At 35.2% G+C, this 14385-nt stretch overlaps 2 protein-coding genes across 2 annotated transcripts; one reads left to right on the top strand and one right to left on the bottom strand.

Annotated features, from left to right (window-relative positions):
* The first annotated feature begins 261 nt into the window (after positions 1-261).
* LOC146901428 (Oxidoreductase family protein) lies at positions 262-3869 on the top strand. Its single transcript, XM_085733583.1, has 7 exons — positions 262-538; positions 846-1016; positions 1964-2128; positions 2213-2377; positions 2673-2807; positions 3044-3141; positions 3512-3869. Exons 1-7 carry the CDS (start codon positions 353-355, stop codon positions 3711-3713), a joined length of 1122 nt encoding a protein of 373 aa, XP_085589709.1. The 5' UTR covers positions 262-352; the 3' UTR covers positions 3714-3869.
* Positions 3870-5037: 1168 nt separating this feature from the next.
* On the bottom strand, positions 5038-13322 carry LOC146901427 (DWNN domain, a CCHC-type zinc finger). Its single transcript, XM_085733582.1, has 15 exons — positions 12346-13322; positions 11703-11799; positions 11407-11488; positions 11153-11319; positions 10602-10678; positions 10448-10504; positions 10192-10348; positions 9961-10112; positions 9595-9759; positions 9203-9502; positions 8965-9006; positions 8521-8809; positions 8163-8282; positions 7540-7615; positions 5038-6068 (listed from the first exon to the last, which is right to left on the bottom strand). Exons 1-15 carry the CDS (start codon positions 12509-12511, stop codon positions 5301-5303), a joined length of 2715 nt encoding a protein of 904 aa, XP_085589708.1. The 5' UTR covers positions 12512-13322; the 3' UTR covers positions 5038-5300.
* Positions 13323-14385: the final 1063 nt, after the last annotated feature.

The raw sequence follows: 14385 nt of genomic DNA, 5'->3' as shown, positions 1-14385 counted from the left end.
TCTTCATCATCCAATACTTACCTTCAACCAAAGCTTTGGATCACCTATTCATTTTATTGTGGAAAACCAAATGGTTAACAAAAAAAAAAAAAACTTTACAATGAATATTAATTAATTTTTTTTTTAATTAATGTCAATCTTAAACACAAATTCTTCCAATTTTATTAAGTAGAAGACAATCGAGTAACTATGTTTGTAGACGTGGATGTTGTCGGATACCGAAAAACAAAGTATCAATTGAAATTCATTCATTAGGATATTATAGTATTTGAGAAACCAAAACCTATGAAGCTTAAAGAGTGAGTGAGTGAGTAAAGTGTTATTGAATTGATCAATAGAAGAATCAAAATCCATGGCCACTGCAACAGCAGTAGTAAAGTATGGAATAATTGGAGTTGGAATGATGGGAAGAGAACATCTCATTAATTTGCATCATCTTCGCAACGAAAATGTTGCTGTTGTTGCCATTGCTGACCCTCACCTTCCCTCTCAACAACTCGCCATCGACTTAGCTCACTCTTTTTCTTGGCCTCTCAAGGTATCAACCATCACCCTCTTTCTTTTTTGCGTGCTTGTTTGGAATTAATTGATTTTGCGGAACAAAATACTTAAAAGCGTTTTCAGTATTTTTAGTACCAATATTTGCAAACCTGAAACAAATTGAAAATGAGATGACATTTTTATTAAAAAAAAGTGAAAAACAAGAATTATTTTCTCAAAGAAAGAATGAACCTTACCTCTCTATATGCAATTTTCTGGATAGACAGTATTGGTATTTTGATGACAGTTAAGTTAAGAAGATAGTGAGGTAAATAAATGAATGAATGAATTTGTGATTTGTGAAGGTTTTCTCAGGTCACAAGGAGTTGTTGGACAGTGGACTATGTGATGTTTTGGTGGTATCTACTCCTAACATGACACATTACAGCATTCTTATGGATATAATCAGTCATTCCAAGCCACATCATGTATTGGTCGAAAAACCACTCTGCACAACCGTCTCTCATTGCAAAGAGGTTTGTCGCTTTGTCTTGTCTTACTTCATTGTTTATGCTCCTGTTTCCCATCATGAATTGGAATATCAACCATACTTATGCAATGCAATTTTGATCTTAGCTTTAGAATTCCATAAACAAGTAAAGTATGCTGAAAAAGATGACATTTTTTTTCTTTTCTGTTTGGCATATTGGTAGTTTATATTGTTACAGTTAGATGTCTTACCAGGGTTTTAAACAAAGGTCTGAGACACCAAGGTTTTTGATGTCCTCACAAGTCACAATCGCTTCATGACCACAATTTAAAAATCTTGGTCTTACCATTGTCTGAACAGCCTGTCCTCTTTTTGCACTAACTTATAGACATACTTACTGTCATGTACTCATGGCAATGATGATAGCACAAATCGGTCTCTCAGGCTTTGTTTGAGAGTTTGGAGGGGAGGGGAGGGGAGGGGAGGGCTTTGGAGGGTTGGAAATATAGGGGGAAATGGTAAAATCTTTCACATTTTTTTGAAGAGTAATTTTTTAGAGAATGATAAATTAATGCTTATGATTACTATTTTTTTAATTTTAAGAATATTACAATTACTTAGAATAAATTTGAAGAATTCATGTAAATCCTCCAAAACCCTCCTCCAATACAATTTTTGAGTTCCCCCAAATGAGGAGGGTTTTATATTATGAAGAAAAATGAAACCCCAAAGCCTTCCCCTCTCAATGTCATCTATTTCTTCCACTTGCTCCTTCCTTTTTTTTTTCCAAAACCCTCCCCTCCCTTTCCCTCCAAACTCGCAAGCAAAGCATCAGTGTTATTCCTCTTTAGTCAACATGCAGGATATATTGTATAATGTATTTTGTATTTTGAAACAAAATATATATAATTAGAATTTTTCATCAGGTTTGTACTGCTAGTTCTTCTGATAAGTATTTGGTAATAGTCTAATTTATTGATGTTTTTGGATAAGGTTGTTCATGCTGCTCGAAAGAGACCAGATATATTGGTGCAGGTTGGACTGGAATACAGATACATGCCGCCTGTTGCAAAACTGATGGAAATAGTCAACGGAGGAAGCCTCGGATATGTTAGGATGGTATCAATTCGGGAGCATCGGTTTCCTTTCTTGGTTAAGGTTAGATTTTATACCAATTGAAGTTACATTACATGTTTGGGTTCTAGTATTGAATAAGCTGAAAGAGTGATATTGGTCATATAGGTCAACAATTGGAATCGGTTCAATGTTAACTCGGGGGGAACTCTGGTAGAGAAGTGTTGTCACTTTTTTGATCTCATGAGGCTCTTTGTTGGAGCAAATCCTGTTCGTGTGATGGCTTCTGGAGCTATTGATGTTAATCACAAGGATGAAATATACGACGGAAAGGTAAACTAGATGTGGGGCTCGTAGTTACATTGAGACCAAGTTTCAATTATAACTCTGTGGTAGCGTGTATGATATTCCTTGATTAATACTGATTATAAGCTTTTTATACTGTAATATACTTAACCTAGCAAAGGGAATGTGCACTGAGCTTGTTTCAAAACTGACACTCTTACAATTGTATAATGAGGAATTTCTTATTGTCTCAGCCAGTTCTAAACTGAATTGGCATGGAGTTTCTTCTCTTAGTAATGTTGTCTTGCATTATTATTGCGATTGACTAATTTACTTTTGGCAGGTGCCAGATATTATTGACAATGCATATGTTATAGTTGAATTTGACAACGGTTCTCGAGGTATGCTTGACCTTTGTATGTTTGCTGAAGGGAGTAAAAATGAGCAAGAAATATCTGTTGTTGGTGATATTGGAAAGGTAAAATTCAACCCCTTTGCCATTCAAAGTACTTATAATCTTTAATTGCATTTCTTGTGGTAACTACCTGAAGATGGTAAGGTTGATAAACAATGCTTTTCAATGATTAATGTGCATGATACAAAGCTATACTAAACATGCAAGATGTAATCTGTATTTCTTGAGTGTGCTTCTTTAGTGCATGTGCCAAGATGGTTACTATGCTATGGATCTAAATTTAAGCATGTTTTTAACAGGGCGAGGCTTTCGTTCCTGAGAGTGTTGTGAGGTTTGGAACGCGTGAGGCAGGACGAGATGGTGTCCAGAGTGTGAAAGCTGAAGATCCCCGGATAAAGTGGGTGGTACCTTCTGTTTCTGTTAACTATTTTATCAATTAATCAATGAATAAACAATCCATTTAGTCCCTAATTTATCACTCTCTCTAATTTAGTTCTTAAACTATCTAATAGACTAAATAGTACTTAAAGTATATAAAATCCGTCAGCTTAGTCCCTGCTATTAAGATGTTCGGGACTAAATTGGCGGATTTCTTACACTTTAGGAGCTACTTATTCTATTTATATAGTTTAGGGACTAAATAGGAAAGTGATAGGTTAGGGACTAAATAGATGGTTTATTCATTAATCAACTAAGCTTTGAGATGGTGAAATCAAATTAAAGTTGATGAAAAATTCTTATGTGATTTGGATATTTGGACTTTACAGATATGATGGGTTACACCATGGTTCTAGCTATCTGGAACATCTTAACTTCTTGGCTGCTATTAAAGGTAAAGGTGAAAAGGTTCCTGCTGTAGATCTTCAAGATGGATTAATATCTGTTGCTATTGGAGTTGCAGCACAACTTTCCATAGAAAACGGTCGATTTGTTACTATTCAGGAAGTTATGGATGGCCTTCAAGTTTGAGAGTGGTTGAACAATTTCTGTTTTCTTGTTTAGTATAAACCATATACAGGGATCATGCCACTCCTGATATCACACACTCTGATAAATTAAGTGCTGGATATAGTTTATGAAATTTACATTTCTTCCACCGAAATAAAGTATTATATTCCTTCACAACTTTCATAGTTTATCACATGATCACATCTACTATATCTACGATCTATCTAATCATCCATGCGTGTAAGAGGAATTATGATTGCAACTGAACGAACAATATATTATAGTACATTATAGCAACTATTTACTTTCATATTCCAGTGGTTATATTTATCTATTTCTACTTTTTTTTTTTTTTTGAAAGATTTATCTATTTCTACTTGAAAGATGAAAAGTATGCAGATATATTCCAACAAATATTTTTAATGGACAACTTCGTGATCTATTTTTAATGCCAAAGTCTAGACATAATCTGTGGATTGTAGGGGATAAGCACATAAGGTTTAGTCACGAAGAATCATGCAATGTGTCACCACCAAATTTATTCACATGCTAAAGTCTAGACATGATATTTAGAAATTTTAGTATTTTATTTTTATTTCAAAATAATGGTTTTAAAAACTCAAGATATAATTAACTTTTGTTTTCTAATTATATACTTAGATATAATTAATATTGTTTTTATCAGATTATCTAAAATGGAGGATTCGTACTTATTCAATAAGAAATTGAAAAGGTGTGTAAAATAATTATAACAAAAAAAAAGTGTATCCCTTAAAAAAACAAAGTGTATTTCACAAAAATTATATTTTACTACTCCGTTGACAATAGTAACTTGATATTTATATACTACCCGTTGACAATAATAACTTGAATTTTAGACGATGGTTTTTATTGATTTATATATTTAAGCTAATGTCTACATTGAGTTAAAACAGAAGTTAATATTTAAGTATATTGTTCCCTCAACAAAAAAATGTGTCTTGTGGTATGTAGCCGAATTTGCATCTTATTCATCTTAAGGTATGTAGAGTCTTCAAATTTTCAACTTATGAATATTTAATCATTAGATTAAATGACAAAAAAAATCATTTATTTTTAAAAAAATTGTTGTTCATTAAGACTAAAATGAATTTACCTCGTGAATAAATGAACCATTTCCTAAATTTTATGAAGTTCAATCTTGGTAATATTTCCCCTACTAAATGGATATTTTTTACTGATATCTTGTCCATCTAAAGCAAGAGAAAAAGACACTTCAACCATACATAACAAAGCAAATACAGAAAATGCAGAAGAAAAGGAAAAGAGACGAAATAAATGCAGAAGAAAAGGAAAAGAGACGAAATTAGAATCGAAAAAACAAAGCAACTGATTCATTTAATTAGATTTGAATAAAACATACATAATTGTACATGAACGAAATTATTGAAACTTAATAATAGTCACAAAAAAGTTACACTGTAAAAATCATCCATCCCAACAAAGTTTATTCTAAGCATCGAAGAATAGTGATGATGGGTAAAGTTGTTTTTGTTGGTGATGACTCCATAGCGTAACGAGCACTGCAACAACACAGCTCTTTCAAAATGCCAAATTCTTCATCTTCATCTATCTATGCCTCCGATCTCTTGTTCCTCTAGAGTGTCTTCCTTCCTCCGCCCAATCATCCACCGGCGGCGGTGGAGACGGCTCATACCTCGACGGCCTCCGTTTAAAATGCCTCTCGTCATCCTCGTCGTCGTCATCGCTAGATTCATAATCATCCATAACAGCTTTACTCTTCCTTCCTCCGTTAGACAGATGCGTAGTGGAAGGAGCTTTCACGGAGACACTGGCAGTGGCAGCGTTTGATGCTTCCGTTGATGAAGTACCACTCAACTTTCTCTTTTTAGCAGCAGCAGCAGCAGCTTCTTCCTCAGAAGGAAAGCTTATCCTTGAGAAGACGCTCGCCTTCTGTTTCCGATCTGCAGCTGCGGCGGCCGCGGCTTCCGCCGCCGTAGCTTGTGCTGCCTTAGGTAAGGTTTTCGTCACTGGTTCTGATGATTTTCTGGATTTTGACTTGATCTCTGGTTCTGATGATTTTCTAGATGTGGATTTGATGACTGGATCTGATGATTTCTTTGACGAAGATTCAGTACGGTGGTGATGACGGCGGTGCTGGTGGCGATCGTGCTCGTAGTCGCGATCCTGGTGACGGTCGTGGTAGTCGTAGTCACGATCTCTGTCATCGCGTTCGCGTTCGCGTTCAGAGTGATCTAATTTTCTTTTGGTTGGTCGCGGTGGCTCAACTTCACAATGGGTTGAATCTGGAGATGGCCGATCTGAACGGTGACGGTGTTGATGATAATCGCTTCCTGAAGAAGGTGGGATTGGTTTCTGCAACAAAGTGGAAAAGCCCAACTGTTAGAATCATAAGCCCATAATAAAAGCTATTTATTTGACCCAATAGACCAGAATTAGTTATTTTTAACACCCCATTAATAAATAACTTCATAAAAAATAACTATGAAATAAAATTCGGTAAAAAATAAAGAGAATACTATAGCATCAACAACACATACATGTAACACGAAAAAAACATACGTGTAATCACAAGACCTTAATTACAATGATTGATTAAAAAATGACCAAGTCTGAAGGCAAAGATGAATATTCTTTTTGTTCCTATCCTAAAATATAAATTTAAATGCATGTGTATTTTTTTGAAAATTACTTAAATGTACATGTCGAGATTTCAAGAATGTGAACAATGTTACGCTAGTTTCTAAATTTTGCTACTTTTTCAACTTAGATAATGGTATTTCTTAATACTTATATTCTTTTCGAGCTTACAAAAAGATTATGTCCGTTCATTCTAACACTTTTAAAATTAACGAGCATACATATATTAGAAGCAGCCCAACACTACCATGATTTAACGCACCAGATTTGTTTTTTTTATTTTTTGCTGGATAAGTTCAATTGTTTGTTTAATGAAAAAACTCACCATAGTAAACAAAATATGTAAGGCTTTTCGTAGTATTTATAATTTAATTCAGTTTCTTATTTTTAATAAAAGGAAAATTGTTATTCTAAATAATAATATATGGACCATTAGTTAGGCGTCGCATGTGGGATTTATGATGTGAAAAAAATGATGCATAGATCTAGAAGAAAATTTTGTGGGGGCATTAAGGTACTCCAGGCTTGCTGCTAATACAGCTAGAAGTTGCTTGAAAATAAAAGCCACAGGGTACTTTAGCTGCCATTTGAGTGAAATGAAAATCTCAGTCAAATCTCCCACCCTCACAAGAAAACATTAATTTACCATCCGGAAAACCAAATGCAAAATAAATTAACCATGATCTTGAAAGAATCAACAAAAACTTGTTAGTGCATCCAATTAGAATCCAAAGACAACACTTCAAACTGCGAAGATTTTATTTTTCAAAGCATGTCCTTCCGACACTGGAGCAGTGGAGATTTAATAACAGCACTGAACCATATGCGGCGATGTAGCTATTTAATTTTCATCGTTTTCCTTTAACCCTCATTAAACCATTTGTTGCTGTAGACCATAAAATAATGGCAAAGACAAATGGGCATCCTTCTCTCAACCAGAGAATCACTTGATAAACAAATCTTTTTAAATCTTTTTATCAATGAATGGAGCCACATGAAATAATTGCCAAATACTGCTATAATTAAAGGAACAAAAATAATTACTAGGATTATCTAGTGCAATCAATGTTCTTCTGCATGCTGGAGGATTCTGGGCAAACTTTAGGTAGAAAAACCACAAAAAGTCACAGGTGTATAGAAGTCCAAAGAGAGAGGGATGAAAATTAAGACAATAAAAAGTACATACAGTTTTTGATTTTATTGAAGAAACATCCCCAACACTGCTCACTTCCCTACCAAACTCTCGATCCTTGGAGAAATCCCTGTTTCATTAAGGAAATAAACTAATCAAAAACAATGAGATAAGTAACAAAACATAGTTCAGTCCCCTGCACTAAATACAACTATGCAACAAAAGAATATGAGAACCTTGGTCAACCATTCACAACATCTTAACTTTGACAATTAATAAACTTAGCAACACATTTCACTAGGTAAAGCAAAGGAAGAATTTAGCACATGTAGAGCAGTGTTTTGCAATTATTAAACAAGAATCCTCATCAAGAGGGGGAAAAGGATGATAATAAACTATCTCTCAAATAATAAAATTCCAGATAAAATTTCAATCCCCTCTGTCATGAAACAAAATTTACTGAAATGTTAATGTAACACACCATGAGATACTAAACATATGCAGGAGGTCAAAACTTCATACAAAATGTAACAAGGATATCAAACCCAGATGATAATGTCTAATATGTTGCCATACAGCAATGGTACAAAATGTTTGACTTCTGAATTATCAAAACTAGCAAATTTCTCAATCAAGCATATCAAAACATGACATAACCATTCAAGTTCCATTTGTACCTTTCAACCCGCCTCTCATTTTCACGCTTCCTCCTCACATCGGCTTTACGAGCTTCAAACTCCTCTCTACTCATAGCCGGGGGTGGAACGTTCATCCCCATACTGAACTCAGCAAGATCCCTGAACACAGTCATAATTATTATATTACAATGTGACATTTTTTAGAACAATGTATTATTAGCATATAGTCAGACAAACAAGCCACCACATTTACTATTGGTATTCACTGCAACCCTCAAGTCCATCCCTCAGCATGAAGAAGGTATAATATCCTGGAATTTGTGTGTGATGTATGATGTGTGTGCGAGAGAGGTGCTAGCAGATAAGTTCTTAAATTTGACAAACATAAATTGCATACCTATGAGGCGGAGGCGGAGGCGGAATAGGAGGCATCATGTAACCTTGCATGCCAAATGGGTCATGAGGCATTCCATTTGCAAACGGGTCATGAGGCATGCCATTTGCAAACGGCATGTCATAGGGGCCATGACCATAACCCATCATATGCATCGGACCAGGATATGGTGCCATAAATCCATCCATACAAGGTTGCATGCCATTCCAGTAAGGATTATAGCCGGGAGGTGGGCCCATTTGCATCATATAGTTCTCAGCCCCAAGATCATGTGGGGGTTTCCACTGAAAATCTGCATGATAATTTAGAATTATTTGCAATTGCTACCAAGGTAAAAACATTTGTATTTCCCTGTTCACTAAATGCAGCATTATACAAAACCAGATCCATTATTATATTTTTATAAATACTAAGATAAATGTCACACAGACAAAACAGTAGATTTACCATTTGTAGGCATACGGACTTTCTTCTTTTTCTTTTTCTTTCCTGCAAAGTCAAAAAATCAAATGAGAATACCCGAACAGAAAATCAACAAACAAAATGGCTTTTTGGTGGTTCAAGAAATAATGTCTTACTATCATCCATTTTCCACCAAATCATATTCAAGAAGCATAAACATAACTACCGCCACCACAAAAAATATATATATATATTAGGATGACACAGTAACAATCTACATTACCTGCCTCAGTAGGAACCAACTTTTGCTGCACTTCTTCCTCAACAACCTGGGCACTCCCTTGGGACACTGGTTCCTTCACACTCTTAGATTCATGAGTAGCTTCAGATACATCACCAGCTCTAGGTATCTTAACATGTTCTGATGCCTGCTGTGGAGCAGAAACAACCTTTGTTTCATCAGCTGTATCCTGTATATTTGTTGTTCCGTCATTAACAGGTGAAATCTTTAGTCCTCCCTTAGAGGCAGCAGATGACGTTGGAGATGGAATCTTAGGCTGTGGACAGCGAGCAGACTCCATATCTGAAAAATGAAAAGAAAAGAAAAAATGTAAATGTGACAATTGATGGCCAGTGATAGTCCAAGGAATGTAAAATCATAGCAGTTTTAATAACCTTGAACTTGATAAGTGCTCCCAGCATTTTCAGTACTGCTATTGCCTGACTCCAGTATGCGATTGATGGTATCTCTTAATGTCTTATTAGGTAAAAGATCATCTGCAAGAACATTCGTTGCACCACATACGCACATTGACTTGGAAATAATATAGTCCCTAATACCTGAAAAGAATTTTCAGAATTATACAACATAGCTTCAGTATAAGATTACATTATATACAATAGCTCAGGGCCAAAAATAGCATTATAACATCTTAAATATTTAGTGCCTTCTCAATGAGGAAGAGGGACTACGAAGACCATTAGTATGATATTCTAATTCTGAAAACCAGAAATAACTACTACATAGACATAAACACATACATTTGTCGCAGAAGCTTTTAAAACAGCACTTGCTTGTCAACACAGCATCTTTCATAACATTACTGCACAAGGGGCAGTGGAGCTCAGGTGGCAGATCCCCGACAGAACGTGTAGTAGATGGCATCCCTTCCATTTCTTTCTCAAAAGCAGCCCTGTTTTAAAAGAAAACATGAAACTCAACTTCATGTCTACATATGACAGAATGAACGAGAAGAATCAAGATATACTCACTCATTTGGCTTCAAAACAGCTACCGAACCATTTGGTAAAGCATAGGAACCTTGTGGATTTACCATCAGCATAGATCTAGGAATACCAGTAGGTTGCTTGACTCTCTTGACGTCATAATTTGGATCACCATTTGTGGGGCAGTGCTGAATGAAATGTCCTAAACAAAAGTGAGCAGAAAAAGTAAGCTACACGAACTAACATTGGTATCCGGTATTTTGTAGATGGGGAATTATAAAATTTAGAAATTTTAACATACCAGGCACCTTGCATCTGTGACATACATAGCCTTGTGGAGGTGTTTTCCGCTCCAACCCTGCTCAGCAAGTAAATAAACATTAGCCATTAGTTCATTAACATTCAAAGAAGCAAATCACAAAAAAATTATTGAATAATGAATGAAAGGGAATCACCGAAACCACGTCCACCACCCATCCGTCCGCCCATGCCCCTTCCAAAACCTCTACCAGGGCCAAAGTCTGAACCTTGACTGCATGCAAAAAAATGGAATCAACATAAAACATTAGAAATCCAATAACACAAGTGTTTTTATCAAAAGAAAGGCCTTTTAGGCATGTGTAATGAAATGTTCTGAAGGATAACGATTCCTTAGGCTATGATTGGAGTTCATTCTGTCTAAATCCTCTTATCCCCCCAATTTTGGATGTATGGGATATTATAATATAGTCATTTTATCCATCCCATCTCTTTGATTCCTTCCATAAGTTCCATTTCACCAATCATTAGATATCCAAACATAGCTTAAGTTTGGTAAGAAAAACATTGATCAACTATTCCAATACAGATCTTTCAGAGATGAGGAATCTCCATTTCCTCTTGAAAAGAATAAGAGAGGGTACTACTCATTCTTGTAAGAGGGAAAGAAATAGTATATATTTGGTTCCATATATCTAATGATTCTATGTACAACATCACACCAAAGAAAGGAGAATAATTTACTCACTGTTGCCAATCCAACGCTGGAGTATCAATCAATGCCTTAATCTTACTTTCTTCGTCAACTGTGCTTGTTGGAGGAGCCTCTGAAATCATATTGATCGACTGAACTGGAAGTTGATCGGGTATCGAATACAAATCATTGCCAAATTCATCCCAATCTGAATCTTCAACCTGTTGAATGATCAAAGTGCTCAATTCCCTGAAGAATGCAGCTGGACTATTTCTAAAAAAACAAAATGACAAGAAAAAGAGACTTACATATTTCATGGCAGACATATCATCAGCTGGTAAGCTACTATTAGCAGGTTCAGTTTCCACCACCTTATTTTCCACCTTTTGTCTGCAAAAAACAAAATACAGCCGCGACTCAAGAACACATGATATATCTCACAAACACAAATGAACAATGTAGTTTCTGGATGTGCCACTATACATGGAGAACATAAACAGAAAGTGGTATATTATGACTTCCCCTTTTAACAAAATTATATGCACAAATGCATGGTGAAAAATCCAATAATAGTAATTACGAGATTAAAGGTTTGAGATAGTACTCTTGTTCGGTAACAATTGGTAAACGTGGTCGTCCTGGAACCCGACGAATTAACACTGAGGTATTTTTAGGGATCAACATTTCTTCATCAAGATATTCTGAAATTCCAAGAGACAGATCAACTGTAAAACACTGAAAATGTGCTATTTATGAAACCTAATAATATGAACAACCGAAGAAAAATCCCGCAGCAAAGTTGGGCACTTGTAATTGCTAAAACTAGATTGCAGCTCAACTACATCTTACCATAGACCTTTTAATTGTTAGTTTTTTTTACATTATTCAGTTTTATCTGAGGCTGTGGAAAGTGAAATTCAAATCAAACCTGTCTCAGTTAATGTTCAAATAAAATTGGTAAAAAATTGTACTTTTGAGAGGTACAGGATAATACTGTAAAGTTTATCCTGAAATCCCCTCTCCTTATTAACGACTCAAAGTTAAAAGATTATCAACGACAGCGATAACCAAGCCTTTTCCTACTGTGTGGGGTCGGCTACATGAAAGCTAAGTATTATCCAAAAGGTTTTATTTTTAAAATTTAAAATTAAGCACCAAATTGAAACCTGAAACTCACACACACTCACATTATCTCCCGAAAATCACTAGTTCAAAATAAGTTGAATTAAAAAACAATCAGAACCAACCTTCATTGGTTTGGGCATTGGTGACGACGAGATCAAAATCAGTACCTCTCCCTAAATGCTTTGATTCAAATATTTTTTCTTTCAAAGTACCAACAGAGATGAAAGGACCATCCATGGAAATTGAATCATAATCTCTTGCACTTTTAAATTTATAATACACCGCCATGGTATATATCTCTTTCAATCTATAAAAGATGAGTAATTTACCAAGGCAATAACAAAACACAAAGGGCCTCTGAAATTATAAAAATAATAACTAATAGAAAACCCTGATATTGAAACTCAACAAATAAAAACAGTACAATAAATTCAAGCTATTTTTTTTTCTTCTTTTTTCTCTTCCCTAAACTTGCAGATTATACTAAAGTTAGGATCGAACACAAATCGAACCGATGGAACCAATGAGATTCACTTGTGTAATTCTTCAATTAAGCTTCCTCTTCGTTACAAAACTCTGAATCACGACCGGACCAAAAAACCTTCCTTCGGAACTGTTGAGCGTGAGAATCAAGCGAATCCAAATCCAACGAATCCAAATCAGAAACTTGGAGAAGCCATGTCAACAGTAATTAGGGTTTGTGATTGAATCGAACCGAAGCAGAAGAACAACGAGATTTGATTGATTGTTCCTTCGGCGTAATTAAACCGTAAACGACGAGCCTGTGAACGGTTGTTCTGATTCGGTGTGAACCTTCCTGATCGGCAGCGACGGAGCCTTCAAACGAGAATCTCGAACGAAACCTTCATCTTCGTCATCTTCTTCTTCTTCTTCTAGCGATGTAGCAGCGGAAAATTGGAATTGATTATTGAATAACGGTGAAACGGATCGAAGAGCGGTTATGGAGAAATGAATTGAATTGAATTGAAGAGTTTGTTATGTTAGGGTTGGGAAAGGAAAGTTGGGGTGAGAGAGGATAAGAGTAGAAAGATGGGAGCAAAAAGAGAGAATGGTTTGTGTGAATTGAATTATGGGGATTGGGGGACTCACGAGATGAGGGTGTGGTCTTCAAAAACAAGGACCTGTTAATAAAAAACAGTGCATTGTTTGCTTTGCTTTGATAAGTTTAACTAACCGTAACTCGTTAACACATGTCTTTCCGTGAATTGTTCAACAGTTTTTCATACTTCTCTTTTTGGGTTTTTTTTTTTTTTTTGGTAGTTTTTTGGGTTGTTTTTTTAAACCTATTTAATGTTTTTCTTTAGTATTTTTAGAGATTAAAATGCGAATGGAAATTATAATAGGGATTAAAAACATAGTTTTAAAACTCGGCTCGGCTCGGACCGGCCGGTCGAACCGGTCCGACCGTGAACCGGTGAGTATACCGAGTCGAGTCGCATTTTGGATCGGTTGTGCAATTAGACCGGTGAAAACCGGTAAGACTCGCTGAAAACCGGACAGAACCGGTGACTCGGCGGTTTTCGAATCAAACCGGTTTAATTGATATTTATTCTAGAATTTGAAAAAAAATTGCAGCTTGTGGGAATCGAACCATGTACTTCATGGTTCATAACAAGGAACTTGACCACTGCACCATCTTGCCTGTTGGTATCTATTTATGAATCAAACCATATATATTATACATCCGCATTTCTTCCTTCAAATTAAACATATAATTCTTTTTTGCAAAAAGAGCACATCAATTTTTTAAAAGGAATAAGAGCACATCATTATTAAATATAATATAATATAATATAAATTTTGTCAAAATAGTAATATACAAATCAAATAATTTTTTTTATTCAAAAAAAAAATCAAATAATTTTTTTAGAAAATATACATATTATATTAATATTAACATATATGCAAAACAAAATTTACTTTCTCTCATCAAATTATAACTACAAATATTGAAATCCATATTACACGTTTTTAAGTTGCCGAGTCATCGATTCAATACGATTTAATATAGTTAAATACTTGTACAAATTTAACCTTAAGACCGAGTGATCTACCCGAGTTATCCGGTTTAATCCGGTTCAGTCGTGCGGTTCAACCAATGACCCAGTGGTTCGACCATTGACTCAATGACCCATTACACC

The sequence above is a fragment of the Medicago sativa genome, chromosome 8, assembly GCF_051527215.1.
Source record: "Medicago sativa cultivar Bolivia chromosome 8, Bolivia_mono, whole genome shotgun sequence".
NCBI lineage: Eukaryota > Viridiplantae > Streptophyta > Magnoliopsida > Fabales > Fabaceae > Medicago > Medicago sativa.
Note: the sequence above shows the minus strand (reverse complement) of the source record. Positions and strands in the feature narration are given on the sequence as shown.